At 46.5% G+C, this 16,045-nt stretch overlaps 2 protein-coding genes across 4 annotated transcripts in view; one reads left to right on the top strand and one right to left on the bottom strand.

Annotated features, from left to right (window-relative positions):
* The first annotated feature begins 420 nt into the window (after positions 1 to 420).
* FABP1 (fatty acid binding protein 1) lies at positions 421 to 4,395 on the top strand. The gene is made up of 4 exons (XM_056326708.1): positions 421 to 572; positions 1,608 to 1,780; positions 3,677 to 3,766; positions 4,279 to 4,395. Exons 1-4 carry the CDS (start codon positions 506 to 508, stop codon positions 4,327 to 4,329), a joined length of 381 nt encoding a protein of 126 aa, XP_056182683.1. The 5' UTR covers positions 421 to 505; the 3' UTR covers positions 4,330 to 4,395.
* Positions 4,396 to 6,441: 2,046 nt separating this feature from the next.
* Positions 6,442 to 16,045, bottom strand: part of SMYD1 (SET and MYND domain containing 1) — a 43,521-nt gene continuing 33,917 nt past the window's right edge. For all 3 annotated transcript variants that reach the window (XM_056354143.1, XM_056354128.1, XM_056354135.1), the window contains 5 exons: positions 14,867 to 15,059; positions 11,735 to 11,827; positions 10,390 to 10,553; positions 8,669 to 8,837; positions 6,442 to 6,883 (listed from right to left, as the gene is read on the bottom strand). In XM_056354143.1, coding sequence (XP_056210118.1) covers positions 6,725 to 6,883; positions 8,669 to 8,837; positions 10,390 to 10,553; positions 11,735 to 11,827; positions 14,867 to 15,059 — 778 coding nt within the window. In that variant the 3' untranslated portion in view covers positions 6,442 to 6,724. The remainder of the gene's footprint in view (positions 6,884 to 8,668; positions 8,838 to 10,389; positions 10,554 to 11,734; positions 11,828 to 14,866; positions 15,060 to 16,045) is intronic.

Below are 16,045 nucleotides of genomic sequence, written 5' to 3'. Positions count from 1 at the left end.
GAAGGAGTGAGCAGGTTAGTCCCTGCCAGCATGCAGCCACTACTCTTCATGCCAGTGCTAAAGACCCAGCATTCACACATCAGTAAGTAGAAACCCCACTGGTGTTAGCTCCAGGAGACACCAGAATCTTTTACTGCTTTCTCCTCTCCCAGATGTGTGCTTCTGGACTGCAGGCTGATCAGATGGGTCGGCTCATTCTTCTGATAATTAATCTCTTTGCACATTTCCTTTTTTAATCATTTGTTTATGGATGCCACGTTGCTACTTCTATAAAGTGGGTTCATGGGGTTTTTCCTACCCCCACGTTGTAAATCAAGGTCTGTAAAATGTACAGTTTATCACTGACCATTGCCCAGTTTTATGTTAATGTTTGAACATGGCCATAAAAGAATTACATCATCTTACCTCTGACCAACTTTTAAGGCAAAAGGACCTTATAAAACCAAGCTCTGCTTACCAGCAAGGCACCTTCTCTTGTGTTGGGAGCACAGAGAGCCTTTCCATCATGAACTTCACTGGAAAGTATGAACTCCAGTCCCATGAAAACTTTGAGCCTTTTATGAAAGCCCTTGGTAAGTGCCTGCATGTGCTCTGTCCTGCTTTGCACTGGTGTTTGGGTGTCTTAACTGTGCTGATGTACTGATGATGTAGATTGACAGTAGCTCTTGGATTTCCTATTTCTGCCTGTCATCTTGCAATTGTTGGGTTTTTTTAACAGTATGCACGTGGAGATGTGATATCAAAATAGAAGAGAAAGCTTCTCTCTGGATGGGGGCTGGAGGTCAAGAGATGCTGCGTGAAATTTTATGGTCCCAGCAGGCTCTGCAAACATGGGCCAGGGTGGCAAAGTGCTGCACACACACGACAAGCCAGTGGTACCTTGGTGGCTTAGGGCCACTGCAGATCTGCTCCGTCAGGCTGTGAAATTTGAGGGCAAATAGGACATTGCTCAGCCCACTGTGCTGCTGCTTGGCGATGCTGCAAAGACCCGAATTCCACCATTCAACAGAAAAATAGTTGGGTTATTTAAATGCTTAATGATGAGTGTGGCTAGCTAGATTTCCACCAGTGTCTGTGCCAGGGAACATGCTCCTGCAAGGATTCAGGAAGCTTTGCACTACTTCTGCACAGTTATGTGCTGGGCAGACTCTACCTGTCAGATCAGCTTTGGGCTTTGGGAGAAGACTTTAGTCTTCTGGTTCTGAGGGACCTAAATTTCATTAGAAAAACACTTGGTTCCTTCATTCTGCCTCAATTTATTGTATTTTCTCTGCTTGACTCTCAGTGAAGGAAGGAAAACAGGATTTTTCCTTTCCATCTGTTGCTTAGCTAGGGAGGTAGCTGTTCTGCTCCCAGCCAGGTCAGCAAGACAAGGGAGATGTCTAGTTCCACAGAAAACCCAGGATGACAGCATTTGTTATTCTTCATCCCCAGCAGATGCAGGTCCATGTGGCCCTTGGGGAACCATCGTCATTGCAGGGTTCTTCCACACTGGAATAGAAATCTTCCCAGCCGTGGGTCACCAAATGCCACCACGTTCATTCAGCAGCAGCAATCTGCCCACCAATGTCTCCAAGGTCCATCTAACGCCTCTTGTTCCTGGGCAGGGCTTCCCGATGAACAGATCCAGAAGGGCAAGGACATCAAGAGCATCTCAGAAATCGTGCAGGATGGAAAAAAGTTCAAGATTACTGTGACCACTGGCTCCAAAGTGCTGCACAACGAGTTCACCATTGGGGAGGAGTGCGAGGTAGAGATGCTGACGGGAGAGAAAGTCAAGGTGAGAGATCAGCTCTTCCTTTGCTGGGGCTGCAGGGGTCAGGGACTTCAAATTTCCTTTCTAGCCATCTCCTCCACACTTAAGCAAAGGGAATGACCAGACCATGGGTGCTAAAGCTGACACAGGGAAAAGATCTGGGTAATTGCCTGGTTCTACCTCTCACAGTTTGCATGCATGATTTAATATGATGGTAAGGGACTAACCGCTGAAACCAAGTCTGCAGATGTGACACCTGCTGCCCTGCTCCCTGCAGGCCCCCAGCAAGTCTCTTAGGGACACATTTCTGAAAGTGTTGGTCCATTTCTGAGCCACCTTCCTGAGCAACTCAGAGCCCAAGACTCTGAAATTCCCACCTCCCCTATTTGCTTTTACAAAACAAGCTTCCCAACCAGCACTTCTAGAGATGAAGCCTTGCATTTCTAAAGCTATTTTAATAGCCAGTTTGGAAAACACTGGAAGCTAGTGTTTTAATAGCCCATTTGGAAAAGGGAGATAGAGATGTTTTGGTAAATTTTTCTGAGAACAAAAGGTCTGAAAGATTTGAGGTGAAAAAGGGCTTGACTTTCTGTCATGTTGCAACACAAAACATACTCCCACGTTCATTTTGTTGACTTAAAAGGTAGTGCAGGAAAGTCAGCCAATTAATCATAAACCAACCAATCTGTCTTTTTAAGTCCTGGCAGCTGTTAGCTTGTCTGCTAGCCTTTTGCATTGCTTCTGTTTACACTGGGTGAGATGATTTGGCAAGGAGAGGATTTATCACCCTTGAAATTGGGTCAGCTCCTGTTCCTTGATGTTAGTTTCCAATGGTTCCTAAAACGTCAAGACAGTGCCACTGGCAAATATTGCTTCTCACCTTTACCTCAGGAGAAGATGATATTGCAGGGAGTTTTGAAAGCAGGAGGGATGATCACCAAAGAAATTACCCACTGAATCAGGCTCTGAGAGCTGTACTGGCTGTATCAGACTTCGCAGCATCACTGAAGCCCATTGTGCATAAACTAGGGGGAAATGGCTATTAGAAGAGTTTTACCCTCTGTAAATTAGCAACTCAAGGCCAAATGAACACATCTTACAGCTGAACAGGCAGATAAACAGAAATGTTTTTTGCTGGCTTATTTATCTGAGTAATTTCAATGACCAGTGATAGCTGCCCTGGGGGTGCTGGTGCTCTCTGTAGCCTTTTTAGATGTGCAGCTCCTGCGGGGCAGAGCCTCAGCAGATGTGCCTGTCCCTCTGAGATCTTTCCAGCCATGACTTTCTGAAAGATCCTTAAGCAGTTTCCCACATGGACTGAACCTCCCCCAGCCCCATGCTTTCAATCAGCTCCCCAAAGGAGCTTGCTGCAGCAATGTGCCGTGAGTGGGTGGTGGAGAGGAGACAACAGGGCATGCCCTGGCCCAGCTCCGGTGGCTCTGCAGTCCTCTCCCTGGAGACATGCAGCTCCTCTTGGTCTGAGTGCTGCACAATGAGCTGCCCCATAGAACATCAGAGCTGCACGGAGGCACCAGCACTGGCAGTGTAAAGAGCATTCCTTCTTCTGCCCCAAAAATCATGTATTTGTGTGATGCCAAGGGATGCCAAGGATCCCTGATCTGGCATCTGACAGCCATGAGCGAGTCTCAGTTTGAAGGGGAAAGAGGTAGGTATGGTGGCAAACCCACATTCCTATCAAGGCCAAAGTAAACATGCGTACCCTTCTTGTGTTATAGTCACCACCAGCACAACACTCTCTCCTCCTCCTCCCAGGAAAGCCAAAGTCACCAGGGGAGCAGCTTGCTCCAAACAGCTTGCAAGGGGGGTGGTGACAACTCAGTACGGAAGGGGAGGGACAAAATGCAGGGGGTAAGATGGTCTCCAGCAATAACATGAATGTGTCTGTCTCCTCCCTACTAGGCTACTTTTCAGATGGAGGGTAATAAACTGATCGCAAACCTGAAAGGGCTGAAATCTGTCACCGAACTCAACGGAGACACCATCACCAATGTAAGTGTAGAAGAGAAGGGCAACGGTTAGGGTGATGGTGCACACAGCTGCCTTCAGGGATCTGGCCCTGGAAAGCCCTCAGAGATGCTGGGGAGTTTAGGGAGGTGCTGGAGATGAGTACAGGCTTGCACTGCAGCCAAAGTTGATAAACTGGCCAGTCACTGAAGGCAGCTTTCCATTACAGTCCGACACAAAATGTACTCTTTAAGACCCTAGTAGGCATTTCTGATCAGTTTCCTGTAATGAGGGCATGTTCTCACCCACCCAGAGGCATAGGTATGTGTCTGGGCCTGGGACTTTTAATTTAAAAGAGAGGTGCAGCAAACTGATCAGAGTTGAGGGATGCCAGATTATCCCTACCTGCTTTGGGGTATTCATGAAGCTTTGATAATTCAGTTTATAGGAGATAGACTGGGGACCAGTCCTGTTTTGTTTTACAAAACCAGATCCTTTCCAAGGAGAGTTTGGAGCTATAAACCATGAAAAGCTAACACTCTCCATTTGTTTTTCAGACACTGAGCATGGGAGACCTCACCTACAAGAGAGTCAGCAAAAGAATCTAGAAATCCTGTGCATGTTAATCATTTTACTGTGTAAAATGTGTCCATTAAAGTAAAATTTGTACTAAAGGCCTCTTCATTATCATCAACCACTTCACTGTTACTATAAAGAGACGCCAGTCACCAAAACTCACAGAAGCCCTGGTAGAAACTGGGCAACAGGCTGATCCAAGGCTGTGCTGGAGCCAGGCTTAGGGCACAGGCTCAGAGCCGTTGAGTGACCCTCTGAGACGTGCTCCATGCTGGCGAGCACTGTTCCAGCCCCTTCCTGGGGACAGGTGCCAGCATCCTGCTGGGGATGTCCCAGTGGGTCGTGCACCCACAGCTGCTCTGGCTGGGTGAATGGAAGAGCACTGGGCAGGGAAAGGGCTCTGTTCTCTGTTCTTGCAAACATGGCCAAAGTGACAAGGTGACTGGCAGGGACAAAGGATGGGGTGGTTTAGGTGTGCTCAAGGAAATGTCAGTGATCCGGGCTAGAAACTTGCTTTGGGGAAGCAACCAGCATGGGGGCAGTTCAGGTGTCCCAACACCTTCATCCTCACACCTCCTCAACAGGATCCAGCCCTACAGGCTCTGACCACCCCATCCCCATCTCGCCATCCTCTCCCACCAGCAGGAGGGCCCCAGGCAGCCTTCAGGTGTCCAGAGTGTGTTTCACCCCAGACCACTCCCGACAAATTGAATTGAACAGTTCTTCCAGGGTGAAATACAGGGGGGGTTCTCCTGGCAGGAGAAAGGCACTGGTTGTTCACAGTGTAGACACAGAAGGAGCACCGAAATCATCTCCTACACTCTTGCTTGGCACAGCAGGCTGGATGGAGATGTGGCTTTCTGATTCACACAGGAGAGGAAACTCTTCCTTCTTAGCTGCCTTTTCCAAGCCTTTTGCTAGGACAATGACTGGGAATCATCACTGAGAAACGGGTATAGGGCTGGTGGGATACACCTAGCTGGGATAATGTTCCCACAACCTCTCAAAGCTGATCAGGGTGTTAGGACAACACCACCTCCTCCTGCAACCCTAAGACAGGCCCCTGAAGGGAAAATTTTACCTCACATGCATCTCTCCCAGGACTCCCCTCTTCTCAGGGAAGGTTTTCATATCACAGGTTGACATAGATCCCCATACTAAGAACTGAACTAATATGGATTGTCACGCTGGGCATCAGGTGGGAAACTCATGGACAAATGGAAGGGCTTAGACCAACAGCACCTAAAAAGCAGATGTTGGTCTCCAGTGAACTCAGATCTGGAGAAACACCAGCAAAATCACTGAGAAATGTCGAAGAGGAAAAGCCCTGGCTTTGTTTTCTTGCTATTCTGCTGAGGAGCAGGTGGAGGATTCTTGAACAGACCATCCCTTTTCATCTCTTGGCTGCCACTGGAGGTCTGGAGCAAACCAGTTTGACATCAAGACAGATGGGCAGACGTTTTTTTATCTAGAAATCCAACCATTGCCTTTAGACTTTTCCTTAGGTCCGTTGGCTGTCCACTGGCAGCTGATCCATGGACTACCCCTTTTTTGCTCGGTGCAAAATTGATTAAGCACCTGTCTAAGCTGAAAGGCAGGCGCTGAAAGGCATCAGAGCCCCAGCTCACCTTGAAGGTGAGCAAAGGTGGATTGCCCTCCCTGGAAACCACTTGTTCAGTTAGAGCAATCCACACAGCCAGTGCATCACATCAGCACAACTGGTTTCTGGCACAGACTCATGTCCATCTGCTGCCATCATTGCAGACATTTTCTGATTTTTAACTAAGGAGACTAATTTACCCTGATTAATTTATCCTGATGAAGTAATTCCACTTAGTCTCGCTTGCAAAGTGCCCACAGTTGGATGTTGCACCCATGTCAGCTGCAGAATAATTTTTCAGCAGTTTTTCATCAGAAAAACACCACTTTACACAGAACACCATCTGTGGGTCTTACTCTGTTTGCACTCAGTGCCCACAGGCATACATGACACTTTCTGTAACCAGCTTCCCACTTCTACCATCCCTCAGTCAACCACTCATGGGCATCACTGGAAAGAAATTACGTCATCAGAAGGACCTGATAGGAAAAAAAACACTTAGGAAAGAATCAATTAAAATTAAACAAGGACTTCAGCCTCAGGATTGTAAAGAGAGAAACAGGCTTTCAATACAAACGTAAATAATTTTATAACAGCTTTTTTTGTTTTGATTTTTAATGCCAGTGGAAAAAAAGGGTGTTATTTCTGCCAAGATCTCTTCTACTTTGAGCCCTCTGAAGATATTTTAGGAGTCTCCTCCAGCAGGTCCATGCTGTCAGACTGGTGCCACTGGAAACAATCCTTATGGATATATCGCATTCCTTTATCACATTCCCAATTTTTGGAGGTGTCACAAGTGACACGTGAATTTGTGTCAAGCTTTGGGTTTATTCCTTCTTGTGGAAGAGGCTTGGTGAGGTCTCATTGCTGGGTTCAGGCATGACTTGAATCTTTTGGTTTTTGAGGGCAGCTTCCCTCATCTTGTAATACATGAACTCATTCTGCTGGAACATACGCAGCTCCATCTCGGTCTGGACACGCATGACCTGAGGGACACAACATGTTACAAAGCCTGTGATGCAGGGGGATCTTGAAGCAAGTGAATAACGTGCTGCCTGAAAATGGGGCCTGTCCTTCAGGGATGCCCTAGGCTGTGTAATGACTGATGCACCTTGCTCTAGGTGTCCAAGCAGCAGGACCAAAGCTGACTGGACACAGACATCCAGTTACTTCCTCAAACCTGGTTGCCTGTGTACTGTGAAGGTGAAGAACACATCAGCCCTTCCTTCACCCAGTGCCGCAGCACAAGCAAACCAGTAGGCTGCAACAAGGCTTTACTGTTGGTCAGATTCTACTGTCTGTGCTGTATCTCCTTCCTCCAGAGGTCAGACCACACTGCACCTCCTCCATCCAACCACGTAACAGAACCAGGCACAGCTGCACCATGTCTACATCAGCCAACCCACTGCCCCTGAAGCCAGCCCACACCTGTATGTTATCAATGTTAATTAACCCAGCTTCATTCCTCTACAATTCCCTCCTTTTTTTTCTTTTTTTTCTTAACATTTCATACCTTATGTTTTTAACAATCATCACAACCTTTTTACAAATAAATTTTTCATACAGTCCTCTATAATTCCTCTACAACCCAGCTCTTCTGCAGGCTGCTGGGAAGCCTCGTGCTCCCAAACCTGATGCAGGACCTAGAGGTAATGCTGTGCAGAGCCACGGAGCGAGTGTGCTTCCCACCCACAGCCTGGGCCTGACCCTTGGTGTGACTCATCACCAGGATGGGGGTCACCTCATGGGGGAGGAGGCAGGGAGCAGGAGAGGGATGCTCAGCTCCTCTTCAACCACATCACAGTTGCACTCCCTGCACCCCCGGATTCACCACAAGCAGAGTCATTCCTAGTGCTGCATTATAGCAGAGGCTCAGAAGGGATTTTAGAAAATCTTTTTACACCTGTCTGTGTGTTTATTCAACCCTGGTTCAGGAGCACAGAGATAAGCATGTGCCATATATCCATTAATTTCCTCCTAAAGTAAGTGGGAAGGAAAACACAGAAATGGAAGTGTTGGGGTCTCGACCTCTGCTAGGTACTAGGTACTCATTTTTCTGATGATATAAAATTGTGCTAATAAAGGTTATAGCTCTGCTATAGTGAGGACTAAGATATCAATAAAGATTTCATTTGGTATTGTGTAAATGTCTTGGCTAACAAAGGAGAATGCTGTAAAGCCAACAGGTCACATCAAGTGAATTAATGACTAAAGAAATTATAGGCCCCCAGCCACAACTGTAAATAGTTCATTGTATCTGAGTAGATGTAATTCCCTGGGATCTGCAACTCTTGACCCTAAGTTAGCAAAAAAAGTGAGGAAAAAACACATTGCAGTTTAGAGGGACTGGGGAGTGGTAAAGAAGAATGGATACCGATAAAGAAAATAAGTTGGTAAACTGGGAACGTCCGCCTCATGTAATTTGACATAGTCAAATGGTAATACCATCCACCCAAAAGCATGAGATCAGGCTGTTCGAAGAATGGCAGGCTCTGTCTTTGGGCACAGCAGTTTCCAAGAAGATTCAGGGGCTCAAAGGCTATTTTTATTGTCTATCCTGGTGCAGGATAAAAGCTATTTTTCAGTGATGAAATTTCCCATGGGAAGGGACATGCATTTCCCAGGAGACTGTAACATAGAGAAAACCACAACACTAGTAAGAAGCAGTCAGCTTCTTACACCTGTCAGCTGTTACAGATGGGTTGTTTCTACAGCTTGAATGTAATTTTCCCCAGACAGACAGCAAAGACAACACAGGAGACGACACCTACCTCTAGGTCTTTGGTAATTGGGTGGGAAGGTCCATGGGTTATCAGGAGAATGGCATAGGCTTTACAGATCAAGCCATGCCCGGCTTCAATGAGACCAGCATGCCAGTGAGTCACGCCTGCCCGCATCACAGCCATGCCCAGCTGTGCATTGTTAGGATGGTATATTTTCCTGGAAAAACATTGAGTAATTTTAGTTCAGAAAAGATCTGGGTTCCTAAATGTTTGTCAGTGACATAATATGTTTTCCAAAGAGCAGACTGTTTACTCAAGTGAAAAGCCTATTGCATGCGGTGCCACCGAAATGTGCAGGTCTGCTTGGAGAGGGGCAGGCATGAGTTACACAAGGACATGAGTTATATGAGGACATGAGTTGTTGTGAAAGAGGATGAACAACTTGCAAACAGAAAGTTGCACACCTGGGCTGGAGAATGCCAAGCTCTGTCATTCCACATTATTTTGGCACAAACAAAACCCAGATCTCACCCTACAGCCCAGACAGCACCAACTTAACTTCAGACGCTTGATGCCATGCCTAAATTGAGAATGCAACAGCTTCTCATTCAAAGTGGGGAGAGAAACAGGTGGTTCCAGAAACTCCAGAAATGTTCATCTCATCCCCTGGAGATGCATCCCTGCCTCAGGGGACTGGCAGATCACTCCCCTATGGTCAGTACCTGAGGTGGGAAAAATGAAACCTGGCCTCTACATCCAACTTTAGAAGCTGAGGCAGCTAGAACTTGCTTGGACTTACTCAAAAACGTGCCTTCAAGAGTTTATTTGGCCTATTGAATTGGCAGACCTCAAAGCAAGGAGGGAAATCACTGCAGTCCTCACCCTGGCCTCAAAAACCGAGAAACGGGGAGGGGAAGCAATTTCCTCCGTGTCATTCGATTAGCTCGGTGACAAGGCTGGGACATGAAGTGGTTTGTCAGGCTTGCAAGCTAGGGAGGTCACAGTCACTCTGCTGAAAAAAAAAAAAAATATCGCAGGCTTTTTGGGGTAGAACTGGCCAAAAAGACAAGTAATAGGTATGAGGTGCTCTCAGCAGAAGGGTGATGCAGTGGGCTTTTCTCTCTGCTCTGTGGTTTCCTTTTTTTTTTCTTTTTTTTTTTTTTTCTACTTAATACTCATCAGTCCTGTAGTAAAACCTCAGTAGTAATAAAGCACATAATTTTTACTGTGAGGTTTGCCCTGGATCTATGTGAACTAAACCTGAATTTCTTTGTTCTCACAGAGCTTTTACCACAAGACTTGCGTACACTAATCAGCCAATACAAAAATCCATGTGTTATTCAAGAATGAAGGGATATCTTGAGCGACAGCCATTTGACACAGTTTGCCTTTTCTCTGCAACTTCTCCTTCCTGCAGGGTGCAGAGGACCAGACCACTTCCTGCAGCCACAGCCTCTCTGCCCTGCACCCAGGCTGTGCCTTGCTTCCAGGGCAGCCCTGAGATGCTTCTGAAACAAAACCAAAAGCCTAATGAATGATGTACCCTAACCATTTGCCAGTTACAGTTCAGTAAACCAAGGTGTTAGGGAGCTCTTGTGCATTTAAGAAGGGGTGCCTCTGGCTGGTGATATAATCAGGTCCCAATCTGAATGGTGATATATATCAGGTCCCAATGCTGAATGCCAGCACCGCTAAGAATATTATTCTTAAACACACTGCCTAAAGTTGCATAATAACAGAAAGCTGCCAAAAATACAGCACAGACATACAGGTAGCCATCCACCATCTTCTTGGCATAGTCAGCTGCTTCCTCAAACATCTGGAGGTAGGAAAGCACCTCAGAGGCAATGCTGAGGATCCTCAGGAGGTAGATGTTTGTGTCCCCCAGCACAGGCTCCTGTTTCTTCAGGCACTCACGGCACAGCTTCACAACCTGTGCCCGGAGGAAACAGGGAGAGGAAGGGCAAGTCAGGGCACCTTTGGCCCCAAAGCTGCCACACCAAAACCCTGTGAGCTGCATGGTCTGTACCAGTCCTAGAAGCCAAGTGAGCCTCCATGAAAGTTGGGGAAGATAGGATATGCTTTGACTTGTTGGGAAACATCAGCCTAGTAAATGGTTAGTGCTCAAAGCTTTCTCTCCCAGGGTTACTTTCATAAAACTGGTGAGGAAAAAGTGATGTCTACTGTTCAGGAGAAGGAAGACTCCAGGAGGTTGGGTTTTCTCAGATACCAAGTGACTACAGGGCTTTTATACCGCAATGCCATCCAGCCAACCTCCTACAAGCACCTGATGCAACGAATGCTCTTAACGACCCCCTGGGGCTAGAGACATGGAGCTGTACTGTCCCACGTCTGCCTCATACCTGCCTGCACAGCTGTGTCACATCTGCACCTAGCCATGACCTGACCTCCCGATTTCTTCTCGGAGGGGTTTCAGCCTTTCCCAAAGTAAGTTCAAACCCAGAGGCTGTTGCTCAACCTGGAGTGTTTCCCTGAAGCTGTTACACTCTGAAGAGAACAAATATTTCCTGGGTCAGCAAAAGAGGGAGAAAGGAAGAAGTAGCTTGAGCTCTCTCACCCTTTGTCCTTATGGTCTGCTCCAGGCGGGGTGTGGGTCTCCCACATCACACCCCCATCCTCAGCACCCGACTTGAACAACATGTAGGAGCCAGGAGGTGAAGAGGAGATCAGCACAGGCAAACATAGCCCACAGCGTGATGTGGCAACTCTCCTGACTGTGCCACCCCTCTCCCTGGGACTACCTGAGGCTACTTGGCCAAGCTGACTCATTACACTTGCCCATGTTTTTTGCCAAGGAAGCCCTTGGTTCAACACCTGTGCCAATCAGTGGAAGTCACTTGAATGTCCCTGTATCATCACTATGAAGGAAATCAGTCTGGGATGTTGTCTTAGACAGTGTCATGCTCTACAGAGGCAGAAACCAGTGTCAGACTTTGCCATTTGATCTGCCAAGAGGGCAGAACTCACATGGTGACATTCAGGTTACAGCAGTGGGGGTTTGTTTCATCCTTATACCATTGACATAGAGACTGACAAGACCTGTTTTCCCTGGCAGTGCGTATACAGCAAGACAGCAAAAGTACTGGGACTCACCTCATGGTAAAGTCCCTCCATGCGGGCCTTGCTGATCTTCTCCAGAGTGTCCTTGGAGAACTGGATTACCTCCTTCACCGTCTCTGCAGAGGGCTGGGGACAACAAGAGGAAAACCAGTGAGGAAAATGCACTGCTTGACTACATGCCAAAATACCCTGGTTGAAGGGATGCTTGGTCCACAGTCTAGGAACCCAAATCAGCTCAGCAGGATGCTTCCCACATCACCTGCTACCTTCCTACCACTGGCTGTACATACCAGCGTGCCTCTCAGACCTGTCTGAGACTGGCCTGAAATGGCCCTGCTATCAAGCGGAGTAGTGAAGCTCCTCCTGACTTCAGCAGGAGTGTTGCTCATCAGGGTAGCAGCTATGTACATCTGACATGCAAAACTGGGTTCCTCGACTCTTCCCCCCACTTCTCTGGATATGGGACAAAATCGACTCTGCAACTGGGAGGTCTCACAAGATGCCAAAGAGGCTGTGAAAGCCACCAGTTGGTGTGTGTCAGGTGCTCATAGCACAGCTGCTTGAGAGAGATGAGGCTCTTGAATGAGAGATGGGTGGAATAAGGATAGGAAAGATCACTAGATTTTACCCACTCTAAGAAATGCTGTTATTAAGTCCAGCCACCATAAGAGGGTTGACGTCAGATTTCAGCCGCATCCAGAGTGTGAAATGGGTTTTCCCACAAACCTCAAAGGAGTTTGGATTTCACTGTGTATTTGAAGCCGTGATGCACGTGTAGGCATGCCTGGCAAAACACTAACCAGCTCACAATTAGCTGCCTCCTCTTCCTTCATTTAATGCTGAAATATAACATTATGATATCCAGCACCATCATTCATCTTCAGCTTTTCTGAGCCTTTCAAATTTGCATTTTCAAACGACTCTAGCTATCATGACCTTCCTTTTTGTAAATGGGAAATCTAAAATCAGCCCACGATCACGTGGCTCCAGGATCTTGCAGGAAGAGCCTGGTCTGGAGACATACAACAGAGCCAGAGCACGGGCATGTGCCCAGCAGCCAAGAAGGACCTCTGGCTGTGGATCAAAAGCGAAGACCCAATGCCATGAAGTACACAGATACGGAGTTAGGACCACAGGACACTCCCACTGTCTTTCCCACATCTGGTCAATCAGATTTTTGAGGAATCTGTGACATTCAACTAGTTGGGAAAAGCTCTTGAAAGTTTACTATGGAAGGAAAACCAATAATTTTTCAGAGCCATATGATGCCCATCTATTTATGGATATATAAGTATGTCTAATGATTTATTATTCTATATTATTAGACTGAAACTATCATAGCTACTCAGGTTTTGGCAGCTGTTTGAGCAGCACACACGGTGTCCTAGTGTGAAGAGTACATTCAAAGGCCACGTTAACATCACTGCAAATCACATTGTTATGCTGTCTGAGTAAAGACTATCAGAACAGTTACTTTAAACAGCATTTCCACGGTGGCTTTATCTAATAAAAATACTCTCTTGCATTTACTAAATCCCTAAGTCTGTTGCCATTATAAACAATGGGAACTTTGCTACTATTTGGAAGGGGTGAAGGACTGGAGGTCGGAGCAGCTGTTGAGGATGTAAACTGTCAATCTTGCATATATTCATAATGCTTTTTCCACGCAGCTGTGAACGTTACTGCTCTCAGGCAAGTGAGCCTGAATTCAGAAAATGCGATACAGCTGGCAGCAAGCACACGTGCTCTGCTGGTGAGGTCAGTCTGGATACTTATTGTCTGTGGATGGAGTGTATTTTTAATAGCTGAAATCATGCACCTTGCACAGTTGCAGGCTTTTACTATAAAAGCCCTTTGGATTACGGAGGACATTTACCCAAAAGCACATGTCTTCCCACTGTGTGCTGCAGAGCACCTCTAATGCTCACAGAAAGGGGATGGTGTATCCACTGCTCAGTCAAGGCTTGATAGCAAGTGTTGAATGAGAGTTCAGATTTTTTTTATGCTGTCCACTGGAGGAGGTGTTTGAAAATACTTCTACAGAAAGTCAGATAAAAATGCTTCTGCATCAGGGGACTGAGCTCTGGGACAGATTTGTGTCAGAAGTGGTGAGTTTCAGTAGTCAGGATTAGCTTTAAAATGAAGCTTGATAAGTTAGCAATGGGATTATATAGCAGGGTCTTTTGCATTAGGGGAGAACCTGACACAGGTAGATCGATGCCTTGATAATACATTAAATTGCCCTGCCTTGCTTTGCCTTCCCTTATACACTTTGTAAAGCTTGCAGGAGTAAAAATCCCCTAAGCTAACGCTGTCACAGAGGACAAAAAATATGAACAATTATACCATTGGGCAGAAGAACCAAAAAGAAACTCTTAGAGCTACTAGCATGCTCATGAACTGGAGCTGTTGGCCAAGCAGCACATCCTACCGCTGACAGCAAGACACAGCCTTACACCCTCCCACTCATGACTTGTGAGACCTCCAAGGAAAACACAGACTACTTAAAAATGAACAGTCAAATATGTTAATTATTCACAGCCAGTCTGCCCACAGCAAGCATGCACAGATGCCAAGCGATGGTACAAACGCCCTGTGACAGATCTTTGCAAGGAAGGATGGGAAATTCAGGCTTCCTTCATCCCTGGAGCCAGTGGGATGGTACACGCTTTACAAACCATACAGCTTCAGCAGCGCTCCTTAGTCCTGTCACCACAAATCACCTGCAACAACTTTTCCTTTCTGCTGTTCAGAGCTTTGATTCCCTCTCAGTTCCTCCAAAAAAACCCCGCAATCTAAACGCCAGCATTTTTCTCAGCTCTAGATCTAATTTTCCAATATTTTAGCATTTTGCCTGAGGATGGACTTTTAGGTTAGAGTTAAAGGCAACTTTTGTGGGCTTTTTGTAATTAAAAACTTCACTTACATTACATAGTGGGGATTAAATTGGCCTTGCATGGTGGGCTTGAATTGGTGGTGTGCTCAATCAAGGTTCAGTTCTGTTCTTATTTTCCACATTGGTCCTAGTCAGGCTTCAGCCAAAATCTGAATCTGTTCTTACTGAGTGTTTGCAGGCTGACAAACCATGGTCACAGAGACACACAGTTGTCGTGGTGGAGGAGATGCAGCCGCCTCTGGGTTTGGACCCAGCAGGACAAACCATACCTTGCTTTCCCCTGCCTTCACTGCCAGCATCAGGTCATCCTTGATCTGTTTCTTGCAGTGTTCACAGGTGCAGTCGAAGTAATACTGCTTCTTCAGCTGCTTCCGCCGCTCCTCACTCAGGTTGAGGAAATCCACGTAGGAAACAGTCAGCTCATCCCCTGGAGAAATCTTGCTCAGTGCCCGCAGCTCAATCCTGAGTGCAAAGGAGATGAGATGTGGACTTGCAAGAAGCAGCAGAAGCAAATGTGCAGCCATAAAGCGATCATCAGGAACAAATCCTGCGACCTGCCCCTGCCTTGCAGAGGTGAGCCCTTGCCCTAAGGTGCTGCTTTAGCTCTTCAGGGAGGTCATACAGAGATGCGCAGCAGCCTGGTTAACTGAATACAGAGAAAAAGCATGGTCACATCAGTTTCTCCTGCCCCTCTGCAAGTCCCTGGTAGGGATATATAGAGTTTGAGCTATAAACAGATTACAGCTCCATTATTTTATCTGGATGGGGGCTGAATCTAGACATAAAATTTTATTATGTTGCAGGAGATGTAGCCAGAAGAAAACCCTGAGATCAGAAATACTCAACTAGCCTTGCAAAATGCTGAGTTTGAACTTTAGGGCTTTTTTTAAGTACTGCTTTGCATGCTACCCGCACATCCTTGGCTAGACTCCCAGATCCTGAGCAGTGCTGCTTTCAGTATCATTTTCACTCAGAAAAGTTAAGATAAATTCCCTCTAGGTGCTGGATAAGAGATGTCCTCACCCTGTTCATGCATCTCTACCTAAAGGCTCAGCAACAATTCTCTGGAAATAGTCTATTTTTTTAATAGTTAATTTGATCTGAGCTATTTTTTAATAGATCATTTATATTAGTAATCTGCCTAATGCTGATATAAACCACAATTCAATTCCCAGGCCTTGATGACAGGCTTTTGGAAAGCCAGACCTTTGCACCTGCCTTTCTCTCATGTCATTCCCTGCAAAAGGTCTTAGGTAATGCGGGTACTCAAAATTATTCCCTTGCTATTTCACTCTACACGCTAAATCCCACAGTTACTCTGGGCCATCTCTCATTTCCAGGGGCTGGACAAGCACAACTGGCTGAAGAATTTGGCCAGAACGGAAAAAGCTTCATCAAACACCATCTGCGAGGTGGTGCTTCTGTATCCACCTGCTCCCCCACCTACT

Source organism: Falco biarmicus, chromosome 1 (genome assembly GCF_023638135.1).
Source record: "Falco biarmicus isolate bFalBia1 chromosome 1, bFalBia1.pri, whole genome shotgun sequence".
Classification (NCBI taxonomy): Eukaryota; Metazoa; Chordata; class Aves; order Falconiformes; family Falconidae; genus Falco; species Falco biarmicus.
Note: the sequence above shows the minus strand (reverse complement) of the source record. Positions and strands in the feature narration are given on the sequence as shown.

Excerpts from the sequence above, each read along its gene's own strand:
- FABP1 (XM_056326708.1), top strand. The coding sequence starts at position 506 with ATGAACTTCACTGGAAAGTATGAACTCCAGTCCCATGAAAACTTTGAG. Across the intron at positions 573-1,607 it reads GCCTTTTATGAAAGCCCTTG|GGCTTCCCGATGAACAGATC; the intron begins GTAAGTGCCTGC and ends GTTCCTGGGCAG. Across the intron at positions 3,767-4,278 it reads ACGGAGACACCATCACCAAT|ACACTGAGCATGGGAGACCT; the intron begins GTAAGTGTAGAA and ends TTTGTTTTTCAG.